This window comes from Ambystoma mexicanum, chromosome 6q (genome assembly GCF_040938575.1).
Source record: "Ambystoma mexicanum isolate Mex_15411 chromosome 6q, UKY_AmexF1_1, whole genome shotgun sequence".
Classification (NCBI taxonomy): Eukaryota; Metazoa; Chordata; class Amphibia; order Caudata; family Ambystomatidae; genus Ambystoma; species Ambystoma mexicanum.
In genome coordinates, this window is record NC_090937.1 from 548,625,826 (window position 1) to 548,641,181 (window position 15,356).

At 40.5% G+C, this 15,356-nt stretch overlaps 1 protein-coding gene across 4 annotated transcripts in view; it reads right to left on the reverse strand.

Annotated features, from left to right (window-relative positions):
* Positions 1-577: 577 nt before the first annotated feature.
* PCDH10 (protocadherin 10) overlaps positions 578-15,356 on the reverse strand; it is a 72,794-nt gene continuing 58,015 nt past the window's right edge. For 2 of the 4 annotated variants that reach the window (XR_011282237.1, XM_069631052.1), the window contains 2 exons: positions 11,381-11,465; positions 578-2,007 (listed from right to left, as the gene is read on the reverse strand). Coding sequence is in view for 2 of the 4 variants with exons in the window: in XM_069631052.1 (XP_069487153.1) it covers positions 1,980-2,007; positions 11,381-11,465 (113 nt within the window). In the remaining 2 variants the exon portion in view is untranslated. The remainder of the gene's footprint in view (positions 2,008-11,380; positions 11,466-15,356) is intronic. The other 2 variants (XM_069631054.1, XM_069631053.1) reach the window with 1 other exon arrangement.

Consider the following 15,356-nt stretch of genomic DNA (forward strand, 5'->3'; position numbering starts at 1 on the left):
GACAAGCGAGCTTTGTATCCCAATAATACTGAGAGGCCACACAAACTTAATCCACATATTCTGGTTGACACTTCAAAGACATGTTGTTACCAAAATAGGAATCTATAGCAAGTTCTGTTCTGCAAATCCAAGGCTGATGTGAAGTTTAAAATTAAATTGCTAAGTGGAGTTGGCATATATCCAGTGATCTGTAGCACCAAATGAACATTTGATTATCATGGAGGCAACAGGCTTTAAAAGGGAGTGGCCTCGAACTTTGACTGGACAAGCTGCTCAAAGATCTCTAAGTAATGCTAAACAACTGGATCGCTAGGTAACACTAAACAACTGGCAACACAGAGGACACCAACGTATTCCTTTGCACATGTTGGTATTCAATCTTCAGAATTTGCAATGACGTTAGTATACAAAGAAAACAGCATTTCTATTGGATGGGGCTCCTATAACCTTTCAGAGAAAGACACATTGGGAAGACTTGCACAGAAGACATTGGCAAACACACTTTCAATTATGGAAAAATAAATTAAAAGTCACCAGCTTTAATATTTTTCCAGTGAGACTCAAAATTCTGTTGACATGAATGTAAAGGTAAACTTTACTTTGTCTATATGAATAACTTGCTTCTAATAATAGAACAGTTACTGTAATTACATTTTAAACCATGAAAAAATATTATCATAGACACAGATAATATTGAAGTGTTTAATAATGTGCCATGTTGCTAAGCTGAAACTTCCTCTGTGTAAAAAAAAAATGGATTGGAAAACATTATACCTTATGATCTCTCCACTATCAAAAACATTTCTAGCCAGGATTAGAAGATATATTTATATATTTAAGTTTCCACAAAACTATGCTAACGAAAGGTACGGTTAAGTTATATGTTCTGGGGATTTTTCTTAAAATAGTCATCTTCAGTTATATATTTTACATTGCAAACTGTACAGATACCCAGTGTTGTTCTGAACAACATAAACAGGTGAGTTCATAGATCCTTTTATAAAAACGTGGATGCCACCGTAAACTAAAAGCTGCAGAAAAAGTCGAAATAATGGAAAATGAAAAATAACTTGACAGTTAATAGTGCTAAATCTGGTAGTATTGAGAGCTGCATCTTTGGCATTGATAATTCTGTACAACTTTTACACAAATTGGTGTAGTTCATACAGCTTTGACTTCCTGTTTTCTTCTAATACAAGGACAAATACAAATCTGACCCAATGTGGAAAACGGGCATACTGTAAATGGCGTTCTTTTTTTGCCAAGGACATCCAGGGAACTCCGGTTTATTTTGTTACTCGGCTGTGTAGTGTGTGATTTTGTACGCATCAATATATAAAATCAACTAAGTTGTACAACGTTTCGGAAAATTATATATAATATATAATATATATATATTTATATTTATTTAGAAGCTTTGAAATAGTACAGTAAACACTTTGCAACACGGTGTATAAACTACAGAATGTCTTTGATATTTTGTGGGTCTGTCGAGTAACAACATGGTTATGACCCACAGGTGAACAGAAAATGACCACAATCTCTTGTAAAGTTTGAATAGTCTGGGAAACACTTGATCACACAAAAAATCATATAAAAACAGTCAAGTTTAAAACAGTGATATTGCATTCAGAATGCACATAGTTCTTCCATCTGAACGGTTGGCTTCTTGTGGTGAGTATAAACATCGAAAGGGCTCAGTGACATTTTGGAGAACGATATATAGTGCTGTAAACAGGCACACACTGATCAGAGAGGCACCCTGAGTGGCCTCTGTAGTTTCCATAGTCCCACACATTTCAACTCATTTCTCAGGCCTGCTGAGAGCAACGAGGTCCAATCATTGGCCATGATGTCTCCAACAGAACACTAATCCTCCAGGTTAGAGAAAACTGGATGGCCAAGATAATGAAGTTGAAAAGTTGATGCTTTTGTTGGTCGCCTTTTGTGCAAATCATGCTGCTTTCTTTAAGTCCTGTTCATTTGACTAGCATATCCTTTTCCGCGCTGTAGAAAGAAAACAATAGAAAGTATTCAGAACAATGAAAACACCATACAAGGAGAGATTACAGTTTAAATACAATAGTACATTTAGAGATATACACACTTTGCGAGTAGTTTTAATGAATGTGCACAACTTACTTAAAATATGTGCTACCCACGGTATTCTTCCAAGTTCATAAATATCAGAACTATGTATTAGTATTATTGTTCTGTAGAATCCCAAAAAATAATTCTAGGCTTTGAGTCAAAAAGATTTTGTTCTACTGCTAAGTAGACTAACTCCAGAAAAATACGTTATAGAAATGTAAATTACTCATCGTGATTAATATTCTTGATAAAAGGTGTTGTTGACGTGAACATACAGTGTACTAACAATTAATACAATACATACATGTAAACCACAAATGGGTTTGAAATAGTGGTTTAACCAGGTGTGTTTAAGGGAAGTGGACACGGTCAAAATGAAAACAGGGGATTACACTCAGAGACGCAAATACAACACACTGATCCAGAGACCAGAAGCTTATACATTCATCCTGTGTTCCCTGATGATAGAATACGTTTGGCTAAACCAAGAGTAAATCTGATGTTTTCCTTGGCAAGTGGAGGTCAACTGATGTGGATTCTTGTAATAGTTTGTAATGAGAAGGGACCCTTACTCCATTGATAAAGGAACCTTTTGTAATTGAATGGCAAGACATTAAAGATTAAGGGCCCGTTCATGGACATTTTTGCATGGTTTAAAGTGACTTTGTACTGCTGAAAAGTGACTTTTCACTGACTTTGCACTACAAAAATATACTTTGCACAGTTCCATGAATCAGGGTTTGTGTCGGCAGTGCAAAGTCACTTTTCAGCAGTGCAAAGGCACTTTGAACCGTGCAAATAAATTCCAGGAATCCGGCCCTAAATTTATCCAGCAAAATAAGCCTTATTGGCGGATTCTCACACGATGTTGGATTATACTCTGGAATTGATTTTACTCACGCGTATTAACCTTTTGAGTGCCCATCCCTCCATGCCCCTGGGGTCCAGAGTGCCAAAAAAAGCTTTCTGGGACTTTGGTGGCACAGGGCTTAGTTTCCCAACCCCCAAACTAGGAGTTATATGTACATACAAACAAAATAGGTACAAGTGTTGGGTTTACATATACATCTTCACGACACTCAAAGTGTTAAAGGACCCCTCGAGACTTTCTGACTTGCAGCAGTGCCCATCTCTATCGGCTAAGCCCTTAATAAAAACCTTTCATAAAAGCAGTACGAATAATTTCTCACTTAAACCAACATATACTCAATACCTTGTGCCAACTTCCCCACCATATCCAAGGACTTAAACACCATTCTGGTTGCCTAATCACAAACACTCCTCGAGACACTTAGGGCCCGATTCATGGAACCCTTAGCATGGTGCAAAGTCATTTTGAACTGCCAAAAAACACTGTGATAGAAAGAGCGGTGTAAAGTATTTTTTGCAGTGCAAAGTGAGTTTGCACCACTTTTGCACCAGTGCAAAGTCACTTGTCACCGCGCTAAAGAGCAACTACAGCCATGTTCCCCACATTCACAGAAACACTATGCTGAAAATGCCAGACACCCTCAAAACAGCTGATGAGGGAAACACTTTCCTTTTGACACTTCAGTATCTAAGCCCAGCCCCTGAAAAGTACATTCTGGCGTGTTTACATGCAAGTCATTTCGTCTATATATAGTGTGGACATAGAGTGTCGACATAGTGAAAACCTGACTGTATTTTCAGAAAAGTTGCTCAGCGAGTCAACCACTCACAGACAGGTGGGCAAACCACAGACCCATGTTGGAAACCTGGAAGAGCCGATTCAGACTTTCATCATCCTCAGGTTGATACATTGTGTTCCATTGAATTGGGTAATAATGACACCTATTATTACATAAGCCATAAGCATTACTCGCGAAGCGCTATGTAAACAAAGGTGTAATAATAATAATCTATGCAATATGTCAAGCATAGCCATCCTGTGCACTGCCTTGGAAACAATAGATGATTGGTATATTAATGATTATTTCACCAATAATAAAGCACAAAGTTCCCAATTTCAACATCATGCAGGTTGAAATATTGCGTGGCATTAAGTTGCGTAACAGTAAACACTGTTTTTTTATTGTGGACTACCACAACAACCCAGAAGTTGTACGTGCTACATTACAATTACTTTGTTTTCCTTCTCAAGAACGAGAAGCATGCTTGCTCCTCAAGATTCTGAATGAACCATGCCAGGCAAGCTATTGCAGTCTCAATCACACAAGCCACTCTTTCTCAGATCTCAAAACGCAGAACCAAGCATCTCAGAAATGATAGTTAAGATTTTAATTAAGCCACATAGGATCATTGGCGTGTGTGCCAGACACACGAATAACAATGTTTACCTCTGTTACTAGGTGGTTAACATGTGTATCTTTGTATAATGCACATGCTTTTTTAATAATTATAACCTGACATCCGTAATGAACCCCCCTCAATTTAACTTGCAGGGTGTGCCAGATGTGTAGACGTACGAGAGACTCCCTCGGCCCATGCCATAACCCATCCCAGATGGCGCATGGGTCATTGCGTTTATGGTAATGGGGTACACATCTTTGAAACATAAGAAAACGATAACCGTCAATGTGCCAATCACATGAAGAAAGACCAAGGCAGCATTAGTGACAATCCAGAAGACAGGAAAGGCCTTGTAGATGAGTACTAGTGAAAAAAAGAATGTACACAAGAACAGAGGAGTGAGGAGTGAGAGGATGGCCCTCAGGGCACTTCAGGAGGTGTCTACCCGAATATACTAGGACCCTGCCCTTCCCACCCAAACGAGTACTTTCTTCTGACTTTTTTGGGGTTTGCTATCAGGTTCTGTGAAGTTATATCACCACTACCGTAGTGACATTTTGGAAATATTGCACCTTGTCCATTATGTCTTCCCAAGTGATGTAATTGCTGAACTTTTCACTTTCATCAGCCATTGGTCAACTGCACTCCCTTATACTTTTTAACTTGCTGGGCCATCGTCTCCCGACATCCTTTCTTTACCTTAGGCGAAGTGAAACTCATTTGTATTCGTTAGCTTTACAGAACACAAATACACATAAAAAACAAATATTTACTGTGACAGATTAGAACCTGGATATGCAGCATGTGAGGCCTGAAGGGGAAGTAAGGCACTAAAATCACTATGGCATTTCTTGCAATGCAACCAGGGCATGGAATCATGTGACTGTCTTTCATTAAGCTCTTGGCTTCTGTGGGGAGTGAATCAGATTTATTCACTTGGCTAAGGTTAACCTCGCAGAGGTCTCCTTCGGACCAAAAAAACAACAACAAAAACACCCTTCTGTCCCTACCTATGTTCATCCGGGAAGTGAACATGTTGTACATGCCACAATCTTCCTGGTAAAGGTAGAAAATACACTTCTCAAAGAAATCTTGTTGGCCGGATTCCCTTTCACACAGGGAACGCATACCCTAAGCATTAAGTGTTTTGCACTGTTATACTGAAAATACCCCAAACTTCTAGATTACCTTTTAACATGACACACAGCCTGAATGTGTAATTTATAAGGTTTAAGCTCTCTTTGTACCGCATCTAATTTAAAGAAGCACAGTCCAACATCCTCTTTCCTACAGAAAATCTTGTTTTGCCCCCAGAGGAAGAACATAGACTGGCAATATGTAACAACAAGACTTGGTAATGCCAACGTTTGTGTAGCTATGGGAAAGGCACTTGCCAGGCATTGGCATAGTGGTATTAACTGGCCATCAATGGTAGCAAGCGCAAAAATGATGTGATTACCTGGGCATCTAATAGTAGTGTCTGGAAAATGCTTAATAATTATACCCAAGCAAATAAATATGTTGGCTTTGCCAATGCCCGTTTTTGACAGGACTTCAGTGAAGGTCATGCATAGTGCTTATAAATCGAATGGTTAAAGGCAGACCTGGTTGATACATGGTTCTTACATGAGTAGTGTGCGTATAACTCAAATTAAGTCATTCAATTTCAGAAGACTGCTTTGAAAAAAACACTGGCAAGCACTTCAGGCACAAAGTCTGATGGTAAAAGCTTGATTAGAAGGAGATCAAAGAGTTCCCAGGAGACGGTGTTTTGAACGGGGAGTGGTAGGAACTGGGTGGCAAAAGGCCATAGGGATTAGAATGGCCATGGGCAGTCAATGGGTGGGCAAAAACCAAACAACACCTTTAAGCTTTGTGTCCCACCTCATATGCCATCTCTAACTATCTGTACACCAATGCAGTAGTTTTACGCAACAGCATTACACAGATCCCCAGTTTCAGCGCTCGCCAATAGTGGAAGTCAACAAGACTCGTTCTTAAAGTGTAATGGACGTTAGTTGCCCGAGAGAGTGCAGACATGCAATTGTCCCCAGGCCTTATGAATGAGGGCCAAGAGGGGTGGGGGGGGTCATTGACACTGTATGTTACATTGCAAGGAGGTTGAGTGACTGCAGCGTTTAGGTTATGCCATTTATTGCAATCAGATTCAAGGGGTTAATTCGGGCACGTTATAATATGCCATGAAGCTCTACCAGCATTATTTTTTATTTCTTAAGGAAAAAAAGTGTTGGGAAAGGGCCTATCATTGAGGACAGTGTCTGGAAATGCAGCATACCAACATGTATGGCACAGGGTCAGGTACAGAGGAGGTTGTTAGGAAGACTGCCTGTGAATGAGGTGGAAGTAAAATGGTCTGCAGAGAGTAGAGGGGGACGAAATTAGGACTATATTACATGAACACTTTTCATGATAGTTGGTAATGGCTCAGGTCACTTTGGCTATGCTAAAATAACTCAATAGTGATATTGAGTCCTAAATAAGGCCCCTTGTTTTCTGTTTATACTGAGCTTTACACTTAGAGCTGGAAATCAATGTTTTCCATCTGTACTTATTTGTAAAAACAAAAGGAAAAAAAAATAACGAAAATGGGCCTGCCTGCTTGGATCACCATGCTGCCATGCATGTTTTGCAGACCAATATATTTGCAGTCTGCAAGCACAGCAAGTGCACAAAAGCAGGTGTTATTTCATTTGAAGCTGTTTAAATTGCTACCAAGATGCATGTCGGGTCAGCAACAGTCACATGAGTATACATTTGTTTTAAAGGTATGAATGGAGCTGGATTTGATGTGCGAGAACCCAGCTTAATTTGCATACCACAAGTGTGTGTGCGCGTGTGTGTTTTAAATAGGTTTGGATTTTGAACACGTCTTAAAAAAATGTGATTACATTTTTTTCTAAAAAATGAATAAAACATAAATGTAGAGAAATACATATAAAATGACCCCCAAATATTACGGACATGGCACTAAAATAAATACCATAAAATCTGGAGCCTTCGACATGTGGTCCACGAGGGCGTTCCAACTACAAGCGCATTGAGACTATAGTGATGGTAAAAGGCGCTATATAAATGAAAATTACAATTGCAATAAATAGATGGACAGGCAACAACTGCTCTAAATATTACATTGCCACACTACAAAGTGAGTGGTGGTGGATGAAAACACATGCAGCTATGAACCCTCAACCCACAATATTAACACATTGAACAGTGAAATCAGGAGATGGTTTGTGGAGTAAAGTTCGAGTTGCATTGTATTTGCTGGGTGAAAAGGTTTCCCGTCAGGCAAATGCCACTTGGAGAGGGTTTTACCGAGCCCTGGTGTATCAATAGGTTAGGAGACAGTTTTGTAAGGAAAGGTTAATTAAAGCATAGGCTATGTCACTAATGATCCAGGCTGGGCAGAGTGTCTGGTTACCTGAAGGATAGAGGAGAATAGAGAATGCAAGGATGCAGAAATTACAGAAAGCTCGGAAGTCAGATATAGGCGCTAAGGTTTGGAAAAGCGGACCCGGAGAACCACGAGGAAAGGTATTGCCAGTAGGTCTGAATGATTAAAGGTGGACAGGATGCCTGGTTTTTGAGGGGTCATAGGCAGTGTGAACTGTGTGGTTATTTAATATGTTTTACTTTGTGAAGGGTGGAACAATTGGTAGGAATTAGCATGAATGCTTTCACCATTTAGGAACAATATAGTTGGTAGAGTTATTCCCCCAAGGGTATGACTTTATGAGTTATGAACGGAAAATATTTTTTTTTTTTTTACAAAACATCCTTTCATGAACCTAAGCACAGATTCAGTGGTTCTTTTGACCACCCTCCCAAATTGTGCTAGACGAAATATACCTATGTGGCAGATGTGCATAAAGAAATATTCGGGCACATACAGATGCCACTTAATGTAGTATGGATAAAACACTAGTTTGAAATTCATACAGAATCTAGATTTGTGGCAAAGTATGAGCTGGCTCCTCATTCCCTAGCGGTAGCACCTGCTTTCTATGTGATGCCTTATAGCCAGGAGCTAATATTAGCTGCAGCTCATCCTGCATAGCGATATAAGGCTGGGGAAATTATTGCCCCACACCAATATGTAAAGATGTTTTGTTAGTTAGCCTCACACGCAAATGGCTGCTTGCTTCAAGTAAGCATGTGTATTGTTGGGTTTTCCAGTATTACTGCCAGGCTTAGAGGTAAGGCAGCCAGCCTCTAAATAAAATGGCTGGTGCCCTTATAGTTGCTAGGCAATGCAGTGCAGCAGTTTGATAGTCACCCTGTGTGACTAACCCATCGGTACGACCGCGTGTGTGTGTGTGCGCGCACACACGTAATCATGTGTGCATCTAGAATAATACGGTCGAAGACGTGTGAGCCTGGGAAAAGCCTGCATGGTCTTGGAACTGTCACCTCTGTTGTGAGGCTTCTCCTCATATCAGACTGAAGGATGAGATGTCCTCTGTCTCCTTGAGTGACAGGGACAAGAGTGTCACGCTACTGAACTTTGTCAACTAGAGTCAGAATGTACCATTACCCAGGGGCATATGGTTTATAGGGGTTGCAGCTGCCGCCTCGGTTATTAAAACAGTGAACGGACTTGACTGCTTCTGTTCCACCCACAGGGTTCTAATATCACGACCAAAGTGAACGTTAGTTTCTGCTACTAAAACTTCTTTGAAGCATTTGTGTGTATTGTTTCTTTTTTCTTCTTACACTTAACACTATGCTTGATGTTATGCACTTTATATTATAAAATAGATTCACAGACTCGCTATTTGCATAATAAAAGCCAGTTGACATGGTTGTTGCAGCTTCACTGGAGAGTTGTTACCAGTTTACAATATCCAAATTTCAGCTGCATAGTGACACAAGCGTATTTGCTCTTATTAAAATAATTTCCTATATTGGTATCAGATCCCCAAAAAAGGTAAGAGAGATTGAAGCAACATCAGGGCAGATAGGCTCATACAGTCCTTCACTCTCTACATTGACTACTACCTGATCCAGATTAATCGTCTGCTCTGATGTGCTCTTTACAGTGACTTTGTTGGGTCTGACCCAATATTTGAGATTTGTTTCTGATGTTGCCCGAGCAACAATGTTGAACTGCAGAACCATGCAGAACCTCCTTTTACCAACGTGTTCATTGTTTCATTTGTATTAGATTATTCTGCCATCTGTACATTGGAAAATATGTCACAACGAGTCTGTATTGTAACCCAGTGCTGTGTTTACAGCGCTCACATTACTGTTTGCTCTTATGTGCTACTACTCCCTTATTCCGCAAGGTCACCTTAAAGAATGTGCAGTGCCTAGTCATGAAGACAAAATAAGTGCTTACGTACCACTATTATCTTGCTATACAAATAAAAACAAATCACAAATATTTTACAAACCTTCTTTCGACATTTAAACCAGAAAAAAACACATTTGTGAAAAGATACACTGTGACGATGCTCTGCATCAAGTTGTTCAATTCATATGATCACGTGTAGTGTACAATGTGATCTCCATGCATGTAGTACGTCACATAAGACATTGTCAAAGCCTCAGTAGAGCGCATTAATATGGGGTTGCAATAATATGATGAGAGAATAGGTAAAGGGCCACTAAGGATCTCGATGTGGGAAGGACAGGAAGGGAGAGGCAGAACTGGGAAGGGTGTGAGAAGAAACTACAGCCAACTACCGTCATGTGTTTTACTTATATATAAGGGCATGACTAAAACGAGAACGTTATGATTAAAGAGATGTACATTGTGTAAATTACATGATATTTTACAGTATTGTGAATTGTGTCTTTTATTCTTCCATGATCAATAGCCAGTGGATAGGGGCGTATGTATATCATGATACATGGGTTCTGAGCTGTTGAAGTGCAATATGATATGATATGGCATTTATAATGCGCCTATACACACATGTTTCAGTAAATACAGTAAATTAGGATTGAATAGAATTGACTATAGATTGATACAGTCAATGTAAGCACAAACATCGTTTCCACTCATTGCTAAGTGAAGACAGTATGAGTAATCTGGGTAGCAATTAGAAACCATTCACATTATTAAAAAGGAAGTCGTGGATTAGGCAAATGGAATGGGATATGTGCTGGCCTGGGTGATTCAGGCTGTTAAAGCTGATATGTTGGATGGGGAATGCATTGTGATATTAAACAACTGCATATTTACTAAAAGAGATGGTGTTGGTAGTGAGTAAAGGGGGCTATTCAATAAGGGAAGCCACTCATTTCAGAGGAAGGGGGGATTGTTTATGAGAGACATGTTGGGGCATTAGAAGAGACAGCTGTGGCTAGTTGGTGTTAAAGAGGGACACTAAACGGGGCGATCAATTCAAGTTTTGAGGCAAAGTAAGGGACTAGATAAGGGAGCCCGGTAAGAAGTTATGGGTATTCATTGCAGAATAAGTGACATATGGAATATGCAGTGGCGAACTACACCTAATAAAAACAAGAAGGTGGTTAAATGTGTCAAACAATGATGCTGTGTATTTTGTGATGATGAGGCTGATCCAGGTAAATGTGTTTTCCTTTCTTTATGAGTGAATAAAAGGCAAATGTTTCGCCTTCGCACCTTGTGCGGGCTGCTGCGCCAATCGGGCTACTCTGAACATTGTCTGCATTCACTGGGACAAGCCTGTGTTCGGAGCAGTCTGAAAACTACACATCCCGTGGCTGCCACTGACGGCCACCGCTATAAGCATCTGTGAGTTCAAAACGGGGGTGCTTCATTAAAATGATATCAGTTTGATTCGACCCAAGGTCACGATATATTCAGTTCATACCTCCATTCACTATTGGTCAATCCATTGACCCTTGCTCTTTACATTAGAAAGGGTGTTGACGGAGCCGTTGCACACCTCAAGAATGCAGCTGCTTCAGACAATGACGGTTTGATTTACAAAAATGAGGCTTCATTTTCTGTATTGTGTTTATAAAATATACATTTTAGTATGAATGGTTACATGCATCAGCCCACCTTTGGTTAGGTGCCTCTCTTTGCTTAGAAGTCCGTGACATGGCAACCCTGGAATAGTTTTTCACTTTTATCCTCCAGTCAATGTCTATATAATACAGTAAAAAAGAAAATGTTTTGGGATTATAGCATCCTAGTGAAATATGTGGGTTTATATTAAGTATTCGCAAGTTAATCTATGCTATTATGAACTAAGTACATCCTAGGTATCGGCCAATTATTTGCTGGAAATGCACATTTCTTCCATTTAAACAATTCTATCACCCCTCTCTCCCACCGACTCACACTTTGCAAAACATGCATCCATACATTCCTCCTTTTCAACACTTTTCTTTCCCTGATTAATGTTCCTTTGTTAGTTTACAGAGACATAACACATGGAATGAGGAGGAGGATGAATAATTGAAGGCATCCTCATTTTATTTTTTAAAAGACAGAGGATTGCGAGAATGTCTGGAAACCATTTCCTATTGTGTAGTACTGTTATGGTAATCACCATTACATAAACATCTCACTGATGCAGAAAGTAGCATTCATAGAACAATCAGCTATTACCGTCCTCCTAATGTAAGTTCTGTAATCATATCAACTTGGCATGGGAACAATGACCCTCTGCATAGAGGAGAGCAAAATATTGGAAAGGGACATCTGCTCATAATGTCCTAAAAGAAAATCTTACATAGACCATGTCAATCCTGAAAACATTTTTGTATAATGTTAGCAGCTGTCAAAATGCTTGCCTCTGATCCACAGACTGCCTGGTCAACTCAAGGCACAACTTGAAAATGAGGGGGTTGGATGGTTGCTTGATGTTTGGGAGATTAACAAACAAAATAGCTGACACCAGCTTCCTCCAGGTTAACCGCACGATTTTGAAAACACACTCAAAACAAAGATTACAATTGTAATGCTAAAAATTCACTCATTTTTGATATCAAGGTTTTGGGGGAACTACATAAAACAATGAAAACATTAATTTCAATGAAAACGTATTGTATGAACACTGAATTGAGGCATTTCCAATTAATGTCTGGGAGGTGGATGAGCCATCAGAAACCTATACAAAATGGCATCACAAATTTACAACCAAAACGATTTCGGGAAATCTGTCTATTTTCGTATGAACTTGAATGGATGTTTAAGCAGCGAATGACTGTGGTGTTACATACTGGATATAGGGTTTTCAAAAGCACTATCGGCCTGCATCCGAGTTATGGCCCACATGCGAAGTGGAGGGTTCAAAACAAGTATTCTGAATGAGCATTCAGAAGGTACAATGTTGGCTAAGGGAAAAATTGATCCTTCACGTGAGAGGGTGGGATAGTAAGCACAGCAGTCCTGCCCATGTGGTTCCCAGAAAGCCAGATTAAATGGTCCAGAGCAAAATATGAGCCGTTAAGGAAAGCTAAGGCACACGTACTGTTCCCCACAGGAGCTAAGGCGTTTACTTGTGTGCGGGTCACCAGCCTGTGTTGTGTGTGCAGCCACAATTGAAATAAAAAAAGTATTGGCAATGGCAACTGTTTGGGCTTTGTGTAGCTATGGGAAAGGCACTAGCCAGGGACTGCCGTTGTGGTATTAACTGGTTATTGATAGTAGCAGGTGCAAAATGGTGCAAGTATCTGGGCATGTAATAGCAGTGCTTGGAAAATGCCAAATACGTATTCACAAGCCACAACTGTTGGCTATGTCAATGCTTGTTTTAGCAGTACTTCGGTGAAGGACACGCATTGTGCTTATTAACTTGTGTGGCTGAAGGCAGACCTGGTTAAGGCCTTTTTATTACACCAGTAGTGCTATTACAATTCCAATTAAGTCATTAACTACCAACAGACAGCTTTGAGAAAACAGTGGCAGGCACTTGCGAGTGTACATTTTGATGGTAAGGCTTGAGTAATGTGAGCTGAAACAGTTTCCACGAGGAGGAATTTTGGGTACGGAGGGCCAGGAACTGGGTGGGAATAGCCATAGTGATTAGCATGGCAATGAGCAGTGAATGGGTGCACAATTAACCAAACAACAACTACAAGCTCTGTGTCCCTCCTATGCCATTTCTCAGTTTCTGTACTCTAATGCAATAGTTTGTTTACAGGTGGCACTAGTAGCCCAAACTAAAAAGAGAAAAGAGAACATTTGTCATCTGGCTTCCAATGAGTACTGATTGCTATGACAACTGGAGCACAGCGTGTGAAGCCACACTAGAAAGAAGAGACATACCATGACAGACAGAGCATGTGGTGGGCCAGCTTGGGCGAGTTGAAGCTGGTCGAGCCATGTGACAGCATGCACTGGATACATACATGCCATGGGATGTGGGAACTGAGCGGGAGAGGCAAAGATTTGGTAGAGGGAGGTGGCACACAGGGAGACTGAGATGAGCCAGCGGGTGTGAGGAGAAATCGAATTTTGCTGGACTGTAATTCCTGCCTCCAGGCTTCCTGGAGGCAGGAATTACAGACACTACCAGAGATTATTAGTGCCAGGAATTCCTGCAGCCTGATTGGCTGGTACCACAGAAACATTCTAAAAGAGTGCTAACGTCAGCTGGATCCCACTTCTGATTCATTGTTCACAGTGGCCCACAAGTTATAATTTGTTGATGAACAAATTATGCAGTTGGGCGGTACTGCATGCATCAGTCACCTGTAATGACTCTCAGATGGTAACGATCCACGATCCAAACATTCATTTTGGCTGAACCAGGCTGGGTTCATATAATGGTTCCTTCAAAACTATTTACATCTATGGAGTGTTCATGAGGTAGTATGTATCTGCAGTGCTAAGGTTACCTTTTCATTGTAAAGCCTTAACTTCAATATGCGTGCAGAAATAAGAAGCACTGATAGACAAATAGCTCTGATGTTGCTAAAGGGAATGTTACAGCTTAGGTCTCCTCCCACACCCCAAGTAGAGAGACCTTGGCAGTTGACCTGGAAGTCTGAAGAAATGCTGCCATGGTGAATTAGAGCACCAACACTTCTTAGTCACACTTTCCTCCCCAGTGCCTTACAGCGTGCACAGTTTGTTGCCTGCAACAACCCATCTATACGATAATATTCCTGGCTATCTCTGTTTTTGGTGCTAACGCGCCCCTTGGAATGCAAAAGCTGATTGTGGCATACAAGCAGACAGTGTACTGGACGAAAGAAAATGAACGAAGGGGTGTTAAGAGATTGAAAAGTTGAAAATAAATGCTAGAAATTGAGGGGAGGGCGTAGCGGAGGAAGAATGTTTAGTAACGACAACATGGGTGCATGTCAGTCCACTTAGAACACCCACGCTTCTGCAAAAGAGAGGAGGAGGATGTGCCCTTTGGTGTTGTGATAATTGAGTTTGCGATAATTGTAGGTTAGCTCACAATGGATGCATGATGGAATCTGCAGTGTGCTCGTGAAGTCCTGGATGTTTGTTGGCATAAGTACCCGGGCAACTCTATATTCTGTACCCCATGTCAAACTCCAGAAAGTAAATTCTATGAGTGCCACGGCTAATTCAAGTGTCGCTAGTTAAGAAGAGACTGTGTGTTTTAGTGACTGGATGAAAGGGAATGGAGTGGTCAAAAAACCACCTGGCACTTTGATGTCAAAAAGGTTATTATTAAGAGCTTGCTCCAGGTCAAGGCATGCTAGACTTAATTTTAGCTCATGGAGAGACTTAGTGGTGCAAGCTATAAAGGTATAATGAAGAATACCATCTATAGTGAGAAAATATACCCTATGTTCCCTATGTAGGCTGTGTTCATTAGACTCTGAGAACGTTGGAGGTGGCTGTATGAAGAGCAGGAAAGTTAGTGGGAAGTCCATTTGTCTGGGCAGTGCTAGTCTGCACCCTTTTATGTGAAATTATAAAAGGAGTATGTCTCAGGGGTGGTCAGGCTTTTAAATCTTCCACAATGCTAGTGTGTGTCTTTGTGAGCAGGGGTGTGTTGAAACCATGCAAAAGAGAACACGAGAGCACATAGCGGACACAACCAGACATT